The sequence below is a fragment of the Varanus komodoensis genome, unplaced genomic scaffold (assembly GCF_004798865.1).
Source record: "Varanus komodoensis strain SLA01 unplaced genomic scaffold, ASM479886v1 scaffold6_2, whole genome shotgun sequence".
NCBI lineage: Eukaryota > Metazoa > Chordata > Lepidosauria > Squamata > Varanidae > Varanus > Varanus komodoensis.
This window is the reverse complement of record NW_025336346.1, coordinates 8,244,793-8,264,996: the sequence shown is the minus strand read 5'-3', so window position 1 is coordinate 8,264,996 and position 20,204 is coordinate 8,244,793. Positions and strand designations below refer to the sequence as shown.

Here is a 20,204-nt window from a genome sequence, read left to right as displayed (position 1 = left end):
ATAGCCGTGTCTCTTTGAAATGTTACAATATCTAGTTAATGTACAGAAGAGGGAATTAGGTATCTTTTGACACCTATACAAGGGAGTAATAATGGTCCTTTATAGCATTTAACTGCTGTAAGTTATTTTCAGTGCTTGTGGTTGGAGATTGCAACAGATAAATAAAGGTAATAAAATCAAAATGTGTATAATGTTTGCAAACATTCTTTATCCTGGCTAAGCCTTCTTGATGATGCAGGATTCTAGCCTTTAGAGACAATTTGCACTTACATGCAGTTAGTTCAGTTTTATGACTTGTTTCACTTAGAAAAATTAGCAGGCTTGCCTTCATTGCATAGATTTGTTTGTAAATGACTGGCAAAATGATTACATGACAGTAACATGACAGTAAAGGGTATCAAGCAGCAGAAAATCATGACGCAATATATTTCTTGTTCATCAAAATCATTTGTATTGAGAGATGCATCTTGTATACAGATGTGAAGAATTCCAGAGCTTCTAACATGTGGAATGTTTCTGAGTAGGGGCTATTAAATGTCACTGAAGCCCATTGAGATAAGAATTGTTGTACCAGCATAGTGGTGTTCAGAGATAGCAGAATTTTCTGTTTTATAAACTCCTATTTTGGTGACAGCATGTCAATACTTTCAGTAATTTTCCTTTCCAGCAAATACTGTGTCAAGCTATATTTTCAATGCTGAAATATTAATTATACTACACAGTAGAATCTGCATGAACCAGGCTTTGGGAAAGAGAGGGAGGTCAGACTGGGTTCACACAACATACCCACGCCCTGGTAACTTCCGGATTGGACTACTGTAATGTGCTCTACTTGGGGCTGCTCTTGAAGACTGTCTGGATACTTCAACTGATTCAGAATAGAACCACCAGGTTGTTAACAGGGACTGGCAGGTATGAACACGTACCACTGGTCCTTTTCCACCTATACTGGCTACCAGTTGAAGTCCAGAACAAATGTAAGGTGCTGGTGATGACCTATAAAGCCCTAAATGGCTTAGGGGCTGGTTACCTGAAAGGGCAGGTAACTGGGGCTGACACCCTTCTCCGGGTGCTCTCCCTGAAGGAAATTAGGAGGGTGACTACCCAGAGAAGGGCCTTCTCTGTGGTGGTGTGCCAGTTGTGGAATTTGCTCTCCAGAGAGCTTCACCTGGTGTGGTCACTTTATTCTTTTCAGCACCAGGCTAAAACATTTTTATTTTCCCAATGCTTTAAGATCTGATTGTTTTAATTGGGGTTTTATTGTCAGTTGAATTTTTTTAGGATGCTGTGTTTTATTTTACATTGCTGTATTGTTAAACTGGGGACTGCAGGTGGTACAGTGGTTTAAACCACTGTGCTGCTGGACTGGTTGATCAAAAGGTTGCCGGTATGAATCTGCACAATGGAGTGAGTTCCTGTTGCTCTATCCCAGCCCCTGCCAACCTTGCAGTTCGAAAGCATGCAAATGCAAGTAGATAAGAAGGTACCACTTTGGTGGGCAGGTAACAGCGTTTTGTGCACTTCGGTGTTTAGTCATGCAGGCCACATGACCACGGAGACTGTCTGCGGACAAATGCTGGCTCCCTCGGCTAGGAAACAGAGATGAGCACCGCCCCCTAGAGCCAGGCATGACTGGACTTAACATCAAGGGGAAACCTTTACCTATATTGTTAAACCACCCTGAGACTTTGGTAAGGGACAGTCTAGAAAAGTTTTAAATAATTATTCACACTCAGCAGTTAAATATGAATTGAGTGTGAGTTGCCATTGAACCATGGGTTGTTACTGTAATTTGGATTGTTGTGTTGACTGAACACAGCTGTAGCAACAAATCATGAATTGTAAACTATGAACAACCCACAGTTCATACCCCAGCAGTTCATGGCATATAAACCATAGTTATCACACCTGGGTTCAGACAATCACCCATGATTCTGTGGCAGCCCATGCTCAACCCATTATCAACCAGGTTATCTATTGTGTGATCCCAGATAAGTATTTTAAGATGATGCTAATCTAGACAACACACCCCAGTAGATTGTACAAATCCTTTGTTTTTGGGATTTGAAGGATACTTAAACTTTGAATGTAGGGTTTAAAATAGTGAGGTTGGATCTTTAGAAAGCATCTCTGAATTTCCTGATAAACAGCTGTTTCTTAATCAGTGCACTCAAAATTACAGCTGTGTGCACAGTACCATTGGACTGAAAAATTTGATCTAGAAAAATATTTCTTCTAGGATTACAATAATTAGTAAGGTGATCTACATGCTTGAGAATTGTGAATTCTAACATTGCTTCTCCTTAGAGTTTTTTTGGGGTTTTTTGGATAATATTCATGGTTTTTTTACTCTTAGGGCTTGGACAAATGAACAGGAGCCTAAAAGTTTCATCTTGTGAAGGGAGAGAGATGGGTTGGCGGATTGGCACTTCTGTTTTTCAAATATCTTTCAGCCATGGAGGTAACTTGGTGACTTTTAGCCACCAAGTCTAAAAGTCACAGACTTTTAGCCCAACCTACCTCACAGGGTTGTTGTTGTAAGGCTAAGATTAAAGAGGAGGAGAATTATGTAAGCCTCCTTGAGTTTTTTGAAAAGAAAAAAGGTGGAATATAAATAAAATATAGTTTCCTGTCTGGTGAGATAGAAATGTGCTCCAGCTTTTTTCGGCATTAAAAAGATGATGTGCTTTTGCATTCTCTAGCTCCTGTTGACATATGGCAAATGGATAAGTTGTTTCTAAAAGGGAGAGTGAGCTGGCCTGCTGTCAGGCTATCTTTCATATACAACCCAGCTCTTGCTATATGAACAATGCAGCTGAAGTGCCATCTACTGGCAATCATTGGATTTTAAATTTAAAAGTACATTTGAAATATCGCATATTTAGTTCATAGCAACAAATCAAGTATACATTTTAACTTTTTGCTAATGAGTATCCTTATCATTCTGTAGAAGAACTTTGTTTTCTTAATTTTCTGGAGTATTATATGAGTCCTCATTATTATGTGTTTGCCTGCTTTTAAACTATTGGGTTGTCCAACTATTGAATTTTTGCTAAAGGAGTCTTCCTGTATTTGATAAGGCTGCAAATACTGCTTCTAGCAAATTCTGATTTAACCATTAGGCTCTCAAATGCTTTTATCCATGATATATTTTTAGAACTGTCAACAGAGAAGCATTAGAACTTGTGTTCATGGAAGGAAAGGGGGAAATGAACCTTTTAACAAAATGGATTTTCTTGGTTTTCTTTTCATTCATTTTAGTAAAGCTCTTTTATTGAAAACACATTCTTTTTGATGGACTTTTAAGTAATACTTACAATTTTGCAAATTGCAAAGTTTTCTACAAACGTTACCATTTATATCTTCCCTTGCAAGATTACATTTGTTACTCTGGAATTTTACTTTCAATGGATTGTGTAAAGGAGCTGTTGTTTTCATTTTACAAATAGAAAATTAAATATGGAAAAGGGTTGAGGTGAGATTTGAAGCTGGGTTAGTTAAACCCATAAAGAATGCAAAAGAAAAAATATGGCTTTTTAAAAGTTCTGGTTCCAACCTGATGCTGGTTAGGCTTAGATTTTGACAATCATATTCAAGGAATCTGATATTAATCACAGTAATAAGTTACACTAGGAAACATTTACATTTACCTCTTGAATCTCTACAGGTCTGGAAAGGAATCCTTAAAACATATAGTCTTAACTTCAAGCTGTATGATAGGGAAAGAGTATTTATCTTTGGGGGTAATGCTTTTGGCTACTTTCAACAGACAGGTTTTTAACCTACTTTCTATGTAATCTTATTTAGGTATTTATTTACAAAGTTCTTGCTGGTCAAAGCCTTTGGTCCTAACATTCTTCCAGTGGAAAAACAGCTTTACAGTTAAGCAGATTAAGTTTATACAATTAGGTAGATAGTATTAGAACAATTAATAATTCTTTTATCACTGGCCAGAGTGAGACATTGATGTTGAGGTTGCATGTCATGAAAGGGTGGCAAATTGTTAGTTATTTAATATTGTTGCATTTTTTGTGCCAAGAAAATGGAGAGGTATATCTAGAATTTTCTGCTAGGTCACCTTTCAACTCAGTAGGAAGGAAATAGCATACTTCAAGATAAATATTTTCATTCAGCTTTCATATTTTGTTATAAAAATTACATTGTCCTTTTGCTGCATGTCATATCCAGTTTGACCCAAAGATGTAAGCATTAGCCTGTTTTGCTAGATAGAGCAAGTGGTAATTTCCATTATATTTTTCGCATTGAATCTTGTTAAACACAATTGATGGATCCATGAGTTGTACTTCTGCATTCAAAATGTCGCTTTATATATGTGTGCATGTGCACAAAGACACCTGCATCTGTCTCCCTTTACTATTCATTTTGTACAAGTGATAATGACAAATGCTGATGCTATGATAATTTTTTCTTAAGGTATTAGGGGTCTTGATTGTTTCATTCTTCTGCGGATGAATGGACCCAGCTTTGCATGGTTTAGAATAGCTCTTAATTTGATACAATGAAACGTTCAAGCAGGCTTACACAGCTGTCAGAACTGGACCTGTCCTGCCTGCCCTGAGTGAAACCATATGTCAGTAGGGTCTGCTCAGTCCATTCCCCCGGGGGCTGTTGTCCCACAGTAGTGGGGAGAGAGCAGCTGTATCTTGGCCTACTAATATAACTCTTTATCTTGGCCCACAAATCTCCCTGCCTTCAAACCTTGGGAAGTCTGCCCATAGGGGTTGAAGATGTTTCTGCAGGCTTAAGTCACATGAATATATTAAATTAACACGCTCGAAAAACCAAAACAAACTTATCCCACAGTATATCCTAGAGTCCCCTGAGCATGCAAGCCAAGTCTAGATTGCAGGGACTTGGTGCTATAGTACTGATAGATGAATGGGTAGACACATACACATGCCTTCTCCCCTGTACTTACTGTAGATTTGAGCAGGCTAGAAAATAACCTGGGCTAGGTAGGTGCAGACTTAGTTCCTGATTAGCAACACTTCTCCATGGTGTGTCTGACCCTCTGCGAAAGAAAACACATGCTGAGAATCACACACACTTAATACAGAAGCAAGTGCTCTTAAATTGCCCCAGGAAGCTCCTGTTCCTTAGTTAACAAATAGTGAGCTGTTCCATTTGCATGTGTTCATGCTCAGTAGAGGGTCACAGTCAATTGCCAGAGTCATCTTAAATTTTTACCTGAAATATTCTGCTTCCCTACTATAACACAAGTATATTTTTAAAATAAGGAGATAAGAAACTATAATACATAGCTTGACTCTATCTTCTCAAGATCATTTCAGTGAAATGATGAACCGGTTTTTCATGCCTCCAGAATACTGCATCTAGCGTTAGACAAGGCGTGTTTTGGAGAACATGAAGTTTCCTCCTACGAGAGCACAGCCTTCGCGTGACAGTTCTTCAGAATGGCTTCAGTGTCTTTTCCTGGCTTTTTCCCAGGAATGCATTCCTGTAAGCCCAGAGTGGGAAAGGATCAGGATCTACCAGTCACTCTTCCGGATGACTGGCAAGGATTTTATTAGACTTTGCCCTCTCTTTACTGATAACTGCTTGCTTGATTGGCTGGCTGAGTGGAGGCATAGTAGCAACACGTTCAGTCTCCTGGAACATGGAAATATTTTTAAATAATTGCTTTCAGTGAGTGTCCACCAGGCAGTCCTTTTTCTCCCATGCTCCTGTGCTTGGCAGGTGCAACAACAGCATCTCCTTTTCCTGCATTTTCCTCTTTTTCCCACTTCCCATATATATATATATATTAAATCAGTCACTTTTTTCCATTTTATGAATTAATAGGGGAGGGCCTGTACTTCACTAAAAAGTCTCGTGCTTGGGTAGCCATCCACTGCATATCCAGCACAGAGGGACTTTGAGAAGACCAGTGCTGAAGATGAAGCCCTGCTGGGATCCAACCAAAGCCCCCTCTAGCCTAGCATCTTGCCTCACACAGTGGCTAGCCAGATCCTCTGGGAAAGGACCACATGGTATTCAGAGGAGGATCACCTGATAGCCTCAGGGGATCCCTTTTTGGCAATGTAAATTGCTGTCCTGGGCAGAGCAGATTAAGGCTGGGGCATTACTGGTATGTAGCAGATAATGAGGTTGTAAGACCTGCTCCTTAGTTTTATGTGTGGCCATGGAGCAAGGTGGTTTCCTAGTAATATGGTGAGGGAAAGGCATGTTGTTGCAGACGATCTGCCTTTACCTGACTTTCTTGTCTCTAGAACAGCTTCTTAATCCAAGCCCACCTCCTGACTTGAGAGTCCTCCCTTGGTCCCACATATGTATAGGAGTGCCCCCATTCTCATCTCCTAAAAAGTGGTGTGTGGGGGAAATATGCAGGTACTCCATTATCTGTTTTCCCCTCACAGTCCATCGCCCCTCCTTCCCCTCCCCCCAGTGTTTTTTAGGGAGAGTGGACCCTTGTATCACTGAGACACCTAAACCTGCACAAGCAGGCTGAAGTAAAACCCAAGTTTTGCAGCTGCAAAAACAAATACGGAGGGAAAACCTCTTGAAGTGGGGGAGCTCTGCAAAACAGCCCACATTAGGGCAGGATTTGTAGTGGATGCAGAATGCTGATGGAGTGGTAGGAGAAAATGATGAGAAATTGGTAGGGATTGGGGTATGGAATGAAATCCTGGGGGGAAAGGCTCATCTTTTGCAGCTACTTTAGGTTTTATTTGCAGCTTTTCTGGCCAAAGTGGCCGATAAAAGGATGCACCTTCATTCCGCAGGAGCTAAAATTAAACATTTTGAACCAAAGCAGTTTTCAACAAAATAAAATTATGATGTCCGTCACAGTATTTATTTAATTGTTGAAAATATTTTAACTTACTCCTCAGCAGTCTATAATCAAGAGAAGAGGAAAGTCCGTGCTCATAAGCTTAAAATCTAAAATACATGACACACAAAGGAGCGGGGAATGCTGGGAATTGTAGCACTTTTCTCTTTCTAAATATGCATAGGATTGCACCCATAGCCATCTGTTCTGGTTGGATTTGAGCAGGCAGTGGTGGTTTTGGGACAGATAGCTTTATATAGGCCAGGCAACACACCTCCCCTGAAACCCACGGCCCAGCCAGATCTCCTTTCTATAGGGAACGAGACTTTTGACAGCTAGCTGTCAAGACTCTTCCCAAGTGGGATAAGTACTTTTGTACTGTGCCGAACACATAGAAGAACAAAATGTACATCAGCATCTGGACTAGCTGGGGGACGGGGAAATGAAGAGCTTGTTACAAAGGGGGTTTCAACTCATAGAATGGGCCTTTTTCATGTGTGATGATCTCTCACACCTTTGGTTTCTCTTGACATTTTCTCTTTGAAAATGATCAAGAGAAACCAAGAGGGGAAGAACCAAGCAGTGTGCAAGGCTGGTGCCTGTTGCACCTTGGCAGTAGTTGACACTGTCCTTGCCAAGGTGTCACATTCCTGCACTTGTGCAACTGCAAAGGTCCCCAGTTGCATCAGTGTGGCTAAAACATAAATAAGGATTTTTAGGCATTTAAAAAAAAATCAGGTTCAGATAGCCATGGTGCTGCTTGGGCACTTTGAAAGGGTTGTCAAAACATGGACTGATATTTGCAATAGCTGAGGTGGGGGGAAAAGCTCCGTCGTCTTATGGTGTCCCTGGAATATCCACAAGAGACACTGGGGAGGAGGATGGGAGCACGTTTTGCTTAGCACATATTCTTGTGCTAAGAATATGCTCATGCCTGCACTGCGGTCCTTCCTTCCTTCCTTTATTTGGGATATTTCTAGCCCGTCCAATCACTTTAGTCTCTGGATGGTTCACAATGCATGCAGCTTTCCCATAACACAGAAAAGTAGAACTATGAACTGCCATGTTCCCCACTATAATAATGGAATATGTTCAGGGAATGCTGGTAGAACTTGATCCTTTAAAAATGCTGCTCTAGAATAAAGGATTTCACATCCTGCCTTAGGCTAACCACTTGGGCTGGGTGAATGATTAGTATAACAGGCTCAATGGGTTATGCATTTCTGCTAATCATTTCTGGGTATCAGATATCAGAGTCCATGAACTATAGGAAATCAGATGTGGATTTGAATTTATATATGCATCTGTCCCACCAGGGGTGGTGCTGTAGAGGGCAGATTCACAAATTTGAATATCATAATTTACATATGCTCTAAAGAATATGCTGTGTACTCAGTTTAACAACTATGTTTACTAAGGCCACCCAAATTTGTACAAAGGGCTGTACAAACACAGGAGAGGAGGCTACTTGATTTCAGAAAAGAACATCAGGCAGAAAGATTGAAGGCGCTGACAACAGAAGGTGAAGTGTACGGGGTAAAAAATCTAACTAACCCAGGAGGACCAGTTTAAACACAAATCATTGGGTCCCTTTATTTCAGCAGGTACCCACAGATAGCAGGGTGGTGGGGCAGATGGGCTCCCAGAGATTTGGAGGTCCAGTCCTGATGGATCAGCTCCAATGCCACCTCTGTGTTCCAGGGTATGGCTCACATGTAGTAAGTAGCCAACTCTTACAAAGCTGAGTCACTTGCAAGTGCTTGTTAATGACCTCTTGGGCAATTATCTGCACCGCAGGGCTGTGTTGCCCTTTGCTCCATGTCTTTCTTCTTCCAGGATAAACAAGCAAAGGCCAAGTTATAAAATGAGGAAGAATTATAAAACATATTTTAAAGGTTATTTCCTGAGTCAACTGAAAAACTATTTGCCCTAATAACGGAAATGAGGCTGCCATCAGAAATCAATGGAGAAATCCAAGGCCTGGGATTGGTCTTCAGTGTTGTTTCCTCAGTAGAGTTCCTGCTCTTTCTAGTTTGGTTCTTGCAACATTCAGAAAATTGTCCCGCTAATTATTATTATTATAACATTTCTATGCCGCCCATGAAAATTCCAAAACAAGTTCAGTTCATTGTCTTCATGAGGAGTTTAGAAGGTGCTGCATCTGGGAGAAGGACTTAGGAAAATCCCACGGTGTAGTTCCAACTGAATGCTGTAGGTCAGGATCTGCAGTTATCCAGAGGCAGACTGGTCTTGCAAGTTGAGTGCTGCACTCAGAGAGTAAAAAGCCTTTTAATGTTGTTTGCTGTTAGTATGGTATGACAGAAGTGAGGATGCAGCTGTTTTGCTTCCAGGTCAAAAATTCCCCCTACCTCAAAGGTCATAGCAAAGGTCAAAATGCCCCTCCTGGGCCAAATCCAGCACTCAGTTCCATAAAGCTTTTTATCCATTGACTTGCATGTGGACTGGCCACATTTCTAAATGTTCAAACATTTTTTTTTTAATAACCTCTTTTCACATGACCTGAGGACCAAGACAGACTCGGGACTTTTGCATCCCCTCAGTGACAGATGGCGGTAACTCAGTGGTGTGGGCTCCTATTGGATCTAAATAATTCATACAGCTTTTCATTCCTTGGTTTAAATATGAGAAATGGAAGAATAAACATCCTACTTGCCTGGGACCAGCCCTATCAGATGCTGTGGAACTTCCTTCTGAGCCCATACATTTAGGATTGCACTGTAAATGAAGGGTACTTTTTGTAAACACATCTGGTGATGATGGGTTTTCATTCAGACATCTTTTTAATTACCCTTCATTTAGGGTTTTAGACTGTATGCAGATATGTATGCAAATATATCTTCAGAAGCTCTAATTACAAAATCTTATTTGTGTTTATAGCAGGCACATGTCAGACACACTATTTATTTATTTATTTATGCAAGGTTTACACACTTGACTTTGAAAAGCTCATTTTCTGGATTTTTAAAAACGTTTTCATTTATGGTGGTACTGTTTTTTGTGCAATGTCATGGAACTCTGTTTCATAATTTTCTGCATGGCAAAAGCAAAGAAGAGTTTTTCACAATAATAAAGTTCTCTTTGGAAGGCTAAGTAAGGGAAGGTTAAATTTTATTTTAAGTTATTTCATTTCTATACCCCCCAGTAGTTTGAAGCTATCTGGGTAGTTCCCAACAATTAATCAAATCAAAAAGTCAAAGATGTATTCGTTTGAAAGTGATTTAATAATCTCTGCTGTTTTGATTGGTTGTGCATTGTAAGGATGACTCTAAGGACCTTCCAGGCAGGGCTTGCACCTTTTCTCATCCACAGCTCTCAGAATTTTTAGAGAAAAAGCTCTTGGCAAACCCTCGCAAAGTCAGAAGAGGCCAACTGCGTGCTAAACGAAATATATTTCAAACTCTGTATAAAGGTTAACATGGTTTTAGAGCGATTTAAGCCTACAGCCCTATGCACTATTCCAGAGGGTGGCTCTAGAGTTTTGCAGCAAAAACAAGAGAGTCTTGAAACACTGTACAGGCTAAATTTATTCTGGCATAAACGGCCGTCACATGTGATGAAGTGGGCTCTAATCCTCAAGAGATTATGCCGTAATAAATGCCTTTAAGGGCTCACAAGGCGTTGCTCTGTATGCACGCTTACCTGTGAGTAAGCCGCGCTGAACACCGCAAGGCTCGCTTCGGAGGAAGCACCAGAGGATTGCGCAGCGTGGCTCCTTTGTTGCCGCAGAGCACTACCTGCGCGGGAGGGAGCGCCAGCCCTCGCTTGCGCCCTTCTCGGCCGCTGCGCAAGCCCACCGTCGCGGCCAGCCCCGCAGCCCGCGTCCCCCTTTGTCTCCGCGAAGCGCGCAGAGGGCGGGGCCGAGGCGGCGCGCCTCCCGCGCATTGCTTCACTCCCGAGTTGGGGGCGAGTCTTCTCCGCTGCGGGCTCCGCAACTTGCTCCTCGCGCTGGCCTGAGGGGGCGGTGCTTTCGCGCAGGCTCCACCCTCCGGCCGCCTCGCCAGCCTCCCTCCGTCGAAGGAAGCTCCCCGGACACAAGCCGGCTGGCGGCAACGGCGCGCCCTCCCGGATCTGCCTTCCCGGCGCGCTCTGCCCGGTCGCAGCAGGCGACACTGCGGTCGTGGGGACCGAGCCCCCCATGCAAGCATGGCGGCGTCGCCGGCGCGGGAGCTCACGCAGAACCCCCTGCAGAAGATCTGGGTGCCTTACAACAACGGGCTCCCGGCCAAGCACAGCGCGCAGCGTGGAGGTGAGCGAGCGAGCGAGCAGCAGGAGTCGGTGCGAAGATGCAGGGGCGGGGAGAAGACGAGGCGCTGGAGTTGCATCACCCCGGCGGGGCTGTGCGGAGCGGAATGAGGGCGCAGGGCATGGGCGCGGAGGCCTCCGCGGAAGGAGGAGAAGAGTTTTTCGCAGGACTTCGACCCACCGGCTTAGCAGGGGGATTGGGGAACCGGCGTCTCCCTAGAAGAGGCGGGGAAGTGGGACAGCCTGAGAGCAGCTTACGCCTTTGCTGTCAGAGCTGTGGGTAGGAGGGTGTTTAAGTAGGATCACGGGGAGAGCAGCTCAAAAGGAGCGAAGCGATGCCCTCTGAGCTCCCGTTATTTTAGGCCCAAGGAGTTTGCCGCACGCAGAGTCAGCAGATGCCGGGAGACACCTTCGGGCTGAAGGAAATGCCAGTATACGTGTATCGAATGTGTTGCACCTTAAAATGCTAAACACGCTGATTGCCCTCGTAAATGAAAGCTATTTGGGAGGAAATACGGGTGGCTATTCCACACTCTTGATCTCTGTCCTCACCGTCCCGCTGCATTCGAGCTGCCTCTGACACACTTCTTTCCTTTTCCTGTTTGCCTTCCTCTGTCCAATAAAATAAATGGGGAGGAAATGATAGAGGGGATAGCACGCAGAAGGGAAGATAAAGTAGATACTGAGGTGGCAAACTGGTTAGCAATATTCAGAGTAATGTAATTCATCTGGTGGATGTGAATGTGTTAGTTGACAGGTGGATTATGCATGTTAAAATAGGAATGCCGTGAAATTTTGTTAGTCATTTCAGATCATTTCTGGACAATTAGCCATGCTAGGCCTCTTGCACTTGAAAGATGGCTAATAGAAAGTATGCGAGATATAGTTGAAAAATTAAAGGGTGTATGTGCATGGAACAAGCCTCCCTACTAGTATATCTTAAGTCTGCAGTTCTGTGTGCATTTACCAGGAAGTGAGCCTTATTGAAATAAATGGGGTTCACTTTTGAGGAGCCATGGTTAAGATAGCATTGTAGGACATTTATTTAGCTGGTAAAACAGATCCTTAGAAAATGGAATGAGGGGAGAAGTAAATCCACACTTGGAAAATGCATACTGTAAATGCAGAACTGTAGCAAAGGGAGGGCTAGAGATTTATAATGAAGGTTATTTTACTTGAAAGGAGGAAAGGACTGGATTGTCACCGGACCTTCTGACAGATGCAGAGTTTCAGACCAATGGCCTGGGATAACAACTGATAATTAGGGGGTGATCTTTCAGGATAGGTGGTTTTCTTTGAGGCAGGTTTTGGCTCTGGTGAGTGGTGAGCTCAAGGCATTGCTTATCTGAGGGTAGGAACGGAGAATGCACACACCTGGGAGAATCCTAGCAAAGATCAAGGAAAATGGCCTGGAATTTGACTGTTCTCCATCTCTCTTCCAGTCTACATAGTTCAGTGCATTAAACTCCAGAAAGAGTTTGCTGTTTTACCATGGGGTGATGCTGTAGGAAAGAAGCAATCCACCATGTTTGCATTCAAGATAGTGTTCTGAAAAATGGTTGTGTCTTCATGGCATAGAAAGAAAGGGTTTGCCCTATATGTGCCCTGCTAGAAAGGTATTTAGTGTTTCTGGGCCCTTGGCTCTTTTACTTCTTTACTAAGGGATGCATCTAAGCTACACTTGTCTACATTTAGCTTGGCATTGTACCTAGTAGCTAGAAACATGAGAAGTGCTTTGGGAAGTGATGGACACCTTAGATAAGGTACCTCTCTCACCAATAGCCCATTTTGTTCTGTAGTCAAACCCCATCAGATGGGTAGGGTACAGGTGAGAGCTAATATAGTATGTGGGGGGTAGCCAAAGATTCCAGTTGCTTAACATAATCCATGCTCACTTTGGCAATTCCTTTTTGCCCGCAATCTCACTAGATGCTTACAGCCTTCTGTCACTTGTCATGTGCTTGCAGTTGTTTAGCAGCCATGGTGAGGCGCAGGGGAATCAGCTTGTGACTGTTTGTGAGATGTAGTGTTCAGTCATGAGCAGGACTGTTTAGTTTCTATGATGTTTAAAAAGGTGCAGTGGATTACTACGAGTATTTGCTGTAGGCAAGGAGGAAAAAGAGGTTATTTGTATCTTTAATAGAGGCAGTGGTATATTGTTAAGATAGTATTGTCACTTAAATCTGTGTGGTAGTGGTCCCCAAGCAGCTTACAAAGAGACATACTATTTTTTTCCTAGTTCCAATTCATACTTTAAAAATGAAAGGCACCACTCTCAAGGTTTTCATATGTAGTCCTGAACCACCCATATGGAATTGCTATTTTCTGTTAACTTTTCCCAGTTTATTCTGTGACACACTATGTAAAGAAATAATTGTTAACATAAATGATCTCTTTACATAGTTTGACTTCAGGTTATTTTAGATGTAGTTTGAAATTATGTTTTCCTAGCTTTTCAAAGAAAGTGTATGTAAGGTTAAGCTGCATAAGTGCTTATTAAAAATACATTTGTACCTGGACCAGTCTTAAAACTGAGTCCTTTAGAGGGATTGCACTAAGGTCAGCTCCCATACTCCACAGGTCTCATTTGGTTGACAGAAGCCACTTCATGCCTTGGACCCATGCACTCTCCCTGGTTTTTCTGTTGATGGAGTCATCCAGGAGAGTTTGGAAGCTTCTGGTTGACCAGAGTTCGAGATCGTATCAGCACCCCAAACTGTCATTAATTTCAGCTGTGCTTTGATTGGAACAAGCTGGCTTCATACACTGTGGTTTGTTTGTTTGTTGTTGTCAGGTGCTGTAAAGTTGTCTTCGACAACTATGGCAACCCTATGAAGGAAAGCTCTCAGAATGTCCTGTTCCATCTAGCCCTTCCGAGTTCAAGGTGATGGTTTCCTTTACGGAGTCAAGCTGTCTCTTATTTGCTCTTCCCTTGCGTCTTCTGCCTTTGACTTTCTCGAACATGATTGTCTTCTCCAGGGAGTCTTGCCTTCTCATGATGTGTTCAAAAGATGACAGCCTCAGTTTTGTCATTTTTGCTTCTAGAGAAAGCTCTGGCTTTATTCGATCTAGGACCCACTTGCCGTTCTGTCAGCCTTGGGTATTCACAAAGCTTTCCTCCAGGACCAGGTTTCAAACTCACCAGTTTTCTTCTTTTCAGCTTTCTTCTCACTCTAGCTTTCACACCCATTTAATTGGAAGTAGCTTTGTTAAAAAGGGCAAACAGCTTTACATGAGATGAACTGAAGTTTGTTCAGCCCCAGTAGAGTGATAAGCTGCAGTTAACCTGACTTTTCCCAGTAGCTGTACATGGATCTTTAAGCACTTGTTTCTTCACTGTGGTATGCAGGTACTGGCCACATTTCTTAGACATTATGAGTGCTTCTAGGTGAGGCTTTTATTGCCCCATCATCCTGCTTCATTAATAGACTTTTATGGGTGGTCCATGATGTTGTCTGCATTTATAACCCTTTCATGTTTCCCCGCCGGTACTTGTATCTCTTTTTCTTATCTCAGAAACTCTTTTAAGGAAAAAAGGTAGAATAGCTGCCCAAACCCTTCCCACAGTTAGTGCTCCCAGTCCTCTGGGGTGTTTAAAGATTCGTTCACATATGTATGTCATCCATATTTTCCATGTTTGCAGTGTGCCTATAACATTAGGGTGCATGTAGAAAACATGCTTGTTGTGTAAAGTGTGGTGCTCCCCAAAGTACTGAAGTGAATAGATGCGGCAACTTAAAAGGCACCTTTAAGTTCTGCGGTGACTAATCTGTGTTCTGTGTTCCTCATGAACGTAGTTGTACTAGGTATTAGAGCTAATGCAAAAGCATTGACTCTTAGCAATATTATCAATTTCAGATGAGATAAGCAAGATACTTGATATTACAATTTCAGGAACTATGTGGCAGATATTTGTATGTACCATTTTGGCACATGAAAGTTATTTTGGGGGCAGGCAAAGTCGCTTCCAAAACTTTTTGCTTGCTTGTCTTTTTCACATGTGTTCAGTACTTGTTGTTCTAGCGCCATTTCGTTCATTCCAACAGCCGCTGCTTCATGCTGGGCACATGGGATGGTCAGTCAGAGATCATGTATGATGTAGAGAACGTGATGTGTGGACATCCTTTAAACAAATTTAACAAATAAGATATGAGATAACAAGATCAGCTTTTAAAATGGCTTCTTAGAAACAACAGCTAGACCTATAAACCTATGCATGGCATGTTTCTTTAAAGCAACTTCGTGCAATATTACAACCGCCCCCCCCCCCGCCGCAGCATCCAACAAAGTAACAGCATCAAATTACTCCATTGCTTGAGTGGATTGTCCCTCCAAGCTTACTTTTCTTACAGCTTATGAGATACACAACTAAGTAAATCTGAACATTGATGGAACAATTGGAATGGTAATGTTTTTTTGTGCATCGCTTACTATGGCAAAAATTTAGGATGAAGGCTAGGAAAATGAAGATACAAATGAGAGAACTTTTGAGGGATTGCATAAGTCTGATGAGGAGAAATGAATTCTGTTTGTAGGTGAGCCCAAGAACAGGTGCACAACTTCAGGAGATGAAAGATACAATATTCATTTGCTATCTATTGCAATGATCTTATCTGGATATATTTCATACTAAGCTGAAACTTCGCATGCAACTTGGCATGTCTATATTTGGGCTAGATCAAAACTATTTCTGAGCTAATCTTTCAAGTTCTACAGCTTGGAGCCACCTTTTTTGCCTGAACATGGAATTGAAAACATCAACATGTACTTGAGTTTGCTATCTGGTATTATTCCAACATCTTCTTTTTGGACTTCTTTGAGTCAGTATTTCTTAGAACTAAAGTTTGATACATTGATAGCCTCCCTTAGTTAGCTGTCCAGCTCTTTAAAATAAATGTGTGTTTGGGATACGATGTGCACAGAACCCTGCAGTTTGTTATGACTTCAAAAAGGGGCTTAAACCTGTTCTAAGGCAGCAGAGACGTATGTCCCAATTTTAGAGGCAGCACTGTGCATGAAAGGTGCGTGGCTAGTGGAGTTCCAAAGGAAACGGTGAGTCAGCCAGGACAATAAATGATGAAGATACAGAGTCAGGCCCAATACTGTGGACTGTGATGGGTACTGTTTCTCTTGGTCTCCAGCAGAGGTCTTTATGTCACCTACTGCCTGATTATTTTAGCTGAAGATGGAGGTTGAAGCCAGGTGGATAAAAGTCGAGGATTAACAAAAGAATTAGATGGGTTTAATTTAAATCGAAACTTTATTTTTAAAAATCATACATAACATTCTAAATTGCTTTCTCACTGAATAACATATCCTTAAACCTCATCATGAATGCATTAAACCTATGCTTGTGATCTTCATCTTATGAAAACAGCTTTGTCCGGTTTTCATAAGTTCTTGCTCATGGGCTTTTCAGTTTCTCTGATTAAAGTCAAGTATGCAAAGATGCAAGCTAGACAGGATTGTTATTTTGTGCTTATGTGAGGATGGAGTTGGACCAGCTAAGGCAGAAGAGTTAAGTCAGCGATATTGCAGGGATGAGGGATGTTTTAAAAACATATGCACCCAACATTGGAATTTAAAAAAATATTTAAATTCAATTATTTTTGTGCCAGGCATCAATCAAGCCTTGCTTTGACATATTCATTTGCTATTTTGTTTTTTATGAGAACAAGCCTGGGCCAAGGCATCATAAAGCAGAAAGGACTTGCATGAGAAATAAAAAGACAAAATGGTTTAGTGTGCATTTCTGTACTCCCCTGCTCAGGCTTTGATCCTGTTCTCACTCATCTAGGAGTAAGCCTTACTGAACTCAGTGGAACTTATTTCTGAGGAGAAATGTAAAGGAGTGTTTTTAACCTCAAAGTATCATGGCTGCGTGTCATAAGAAAGACATTATGGGGAAGGTAAGGTAAGGTAAAATTCAGGAAGGTAAGTGTTCAAAGAATCCCACAGATAGAGATGAACACAGAGAGAATGCAACTTGTGATGGTAGACTTTGTCCATGGCATGGGACAAGCAGATCAAAATAGAAAAGCAGAATTTTTATTTTTTATTTATTAAAACATTTTTATGCCGCCCCATTCGCCGAAGCCTGTAATGTATTGTAAGGTAGATAGGTAAAAGAGCTTTACTGAGAATAAATGATTTGGCCCATAAGTGATTTTCCCGCATTGACTGTACAAAGGTTGGTACTCTTAATTCCTGGCCAAAGCAAGGCAGGAATTGAACCAAAATAGAGGGTCCTGGCAATTACAGGGGGCTGCTTTGAGCATGAGAGCTACTCTTGACTTGTCTGTGAATTTATTGGGCTTAGTAGAACATCTAGGTGAGTCGTCTTTGGAGTATTTAATGTAATGTAACTCGAGCGCTTTTTAAAAGAGAGCCCTAGGTCTTGCACCATGTGTCCCAGCCTGCAGTTTGGGGATACCAGTGCTAACCTACTTTATATTATTACTTTAACAACAATTGCTAAAGTAAGTTGAGAATTATTGGGTATGTCCACTTGAGATTGCTACCTGCATAAGCACTGCCTTGATTACAAAGGCTTCTGAAATTTCCCTTTACTTTCTTGTTGGGTTGCAGTCCAGTTGTAGCTGCCTCACTCTGACTCCATTCCCCTGGTAAAGAAGGCAAAGAATTTACTCTGACGTGGAAAAAAATGTCTTTTATTGACTGGTTAATTGAACAGGATAATTTCCAAGGCAGATAATGCCCTTAAAGTTAGATGACTTCCACTGATAAGAAGTTGGTGGAACTTTTCACTTTTATGAGGCATTACATGAGCATGAACTATTGCCAGTGACTTAGTTCTTTCATGCTTAAAAGTCCATGGACTCTAAACTTTGGAATACTTTTGTAAATACTTCTCTAATGGAGCAGTCCTGTGCAAACACGGACAGAAAAACCATCTACAACTTGCAGCATGCTGAAGGCAGGTGAACTTGCATCAAATGGTGCTCTAATGCATAGGTGCTTAATATTTGTGAACTAACATTAATGATCTGTCATTTTTCAAGTAGTTAAGTTCTGGTATTCTGACATTTTCGCTGATGAAACTTACATCAGAAGAAGGTCAAAGTACTTCCTTGTCCCTCAAATAATAGGGATGATGAAGCTATCAAAATTGATTGAATTAACAGAGGACAAGAAAGGGATTAAACCTCAGCTTTTAAAAATAGAATCATGTTGCATGCTTCAAATGACACAAGTGGAAGAATGAATGGCAGAGAACCATGCGTAAAAATAAGAACATAAGGACTACTTTGCTAGATCAAACCAATGGTCCATCTAACTTAGTTTTTCATTTCTAATAACAGTTAGTCAGGTATCCCTGGGAAGTTCATCAAAAGGACATAATCAATGTAGTTGGCCTTAGTTTTTGTTCCCAGAATTTTTTCTTTTTGTATACCATATACTGCCTTGAGCATAGAGGTCCTGTTTTTATATAAAGGTAAAGGTAAATGTTTCCCCTTGACATTAAAGTTTAGTCATGTCTGACTGTTGGGGGCGGTGCTCATCTCCGTTTCCTAGCCGAGGGAGCCAACCTTTGTCCACAGATAGTCTCCGAGGTCATGTGGCCAGCATGACTAAACACCGAGGTGCACGGATCGCTGTTACCTGCCCACCGAAGTGGTACCTTTTTATCTACTTGCATTTGCAAGTTTTTGAACTGCAAGGTTGGCAGGAGCTGGGACGGAGCAATGGGACCTCACCCCGTTGTGCAGATTCGAACCAGATACCTTTCGATCAACCAGCCCAGCAGCACAGTGGTTTAAACCACTGTGCCACCTGCATCCCCCGTTTTTATATACATGCATGCAAATATGCACACTATATAACCAATTGCTACTATCAAATTTATACACCTGATGCCCATTTTCTTTTTTAAAAAAGATTTTATTTGAGTTTTAACTGTTGTGCTACAGTTACATACATTTAAGATCAGTGATTTATTATTGTATTTATAGATTTTAATATATATAGCCGAAGTAGTACCAGTTTTAAATTATTATTTTTTTATGAATGTTGTGAGCCGCCCCGAGGCTTTGTTGCGATGAGGGCAGCATAGAAATGCTTTAAATAAATAAATGTAACTAACTGAATATTGGTCTGTATCCATTATTCAACGTAAATAAGTAATATTATGGAGATGATTGCACTTTAGTAATGGCATGTGAAACTTTTGAAGCAAATTTCCAGAAGTTTACATTTGTGTAGACCAGGAGAAGGTGCTCCACAATTCCTGACTACAATCAACAGCTCCTTGCTGCCTCTGTTGAATTCCTCATATAGCATAAAGTAACCTGGGGATTTCCCCTGCTGCTATCTTCCTGGAACAGACCAAAAAACTTCCGGGTTGGATCCAGAATCTGCTTTTTAATAGGAGGAAGGGCTCTGCTTGTTTAAGGTGTCTTCACTTGACTTATGGAGATTGCTCTGCATCCTCATCCATCCACAGCTTGTCTATTCATCAGGGTCTCTTTTCTCTGTGTAGCATTTTTCAGGGGCCTGCTGTGGGAAGGACAGAGTAGTCCTGCACAAATTTGGATCCAACCCAGCTAGATTCCAGTCCTAGCTACACTTACCTGAGAGTAAGTCTCATTGAACTCCAGGGGACCTACCTCTCAGAAGATATAACTGAGAGTGCGATGGACTCTTGACCTATTTAGGGACTCACAAGTTTTTCATGGTTTGCTCTTTGTTCCTCATGTTATTTCTTCATACATTCTTCTGTTGTCACATACCGAGATTATGCTGAAAGACTTGAGTTGCACAAAAGTGTTCCAGGCAATTTCCAAGTAAGTGGTTGAGACATGACATACAGCATTGCACAAAATTGGGTGAGGGGGGTGTTTGGCATTACATTAAAAGTACTATAGTAGATTGTATACTTGTAATGATTTGGTATTGGGAAAGAGCTTGTTAAGATGATAAGAGATGCTAAAATTTGACTTGGAGGATTGATTCTGGCTGGTCTTTTCATTCAATAGCCTTAGTTTTACATTAGTCTTATCAGAATTTGTTATTGTATTTGGAACACTGTGTACTTTCTCCAAATGGCAAAATCCCAGCCTCTGTGTAACCAAGCTAATGATATGATCTGAGCAATGCTGTTTATGTCAAC

The 20,204-nt window shown here is 41.6% G+C and overlaps 1 protein-coding gene across 4 annotated transcripts in view; it reads left to right on the top strand.

Moving 5' to 3' along the window:
• Positions 1-20,204, top strand: part of PFKFB4 (6-phosphofructo-2-kinase/fructose-2,6-biphosphatase 4) — a 78,061-nt gene that overhangs the window by 22,722 nt on the left and 35,135 nt on the right. For 2 of the 4 annotated variants that reach the window (XM_044451121.1, XM_044451120.1), the window contains exon 1: positions 10,878-11,078. The exons of 1 other annotated variant lie outside the window; for it this stretch is intronic. In XM_044451121.1, the coding sequence (XP_044307056.1) occupies positions 10,976-11,078 (103 nt within the window). In that variant the 5' untranslated portion in view covers positions 10,878-10,975. Of the gene's footprint in view, positions 1-10,877; positions 11,079-18,998; positions 19,672-20,204 lie in introns of those variants that run through there. One more of the 4 variants, XM_044451123.1, reaches the window with a different exon arrangement.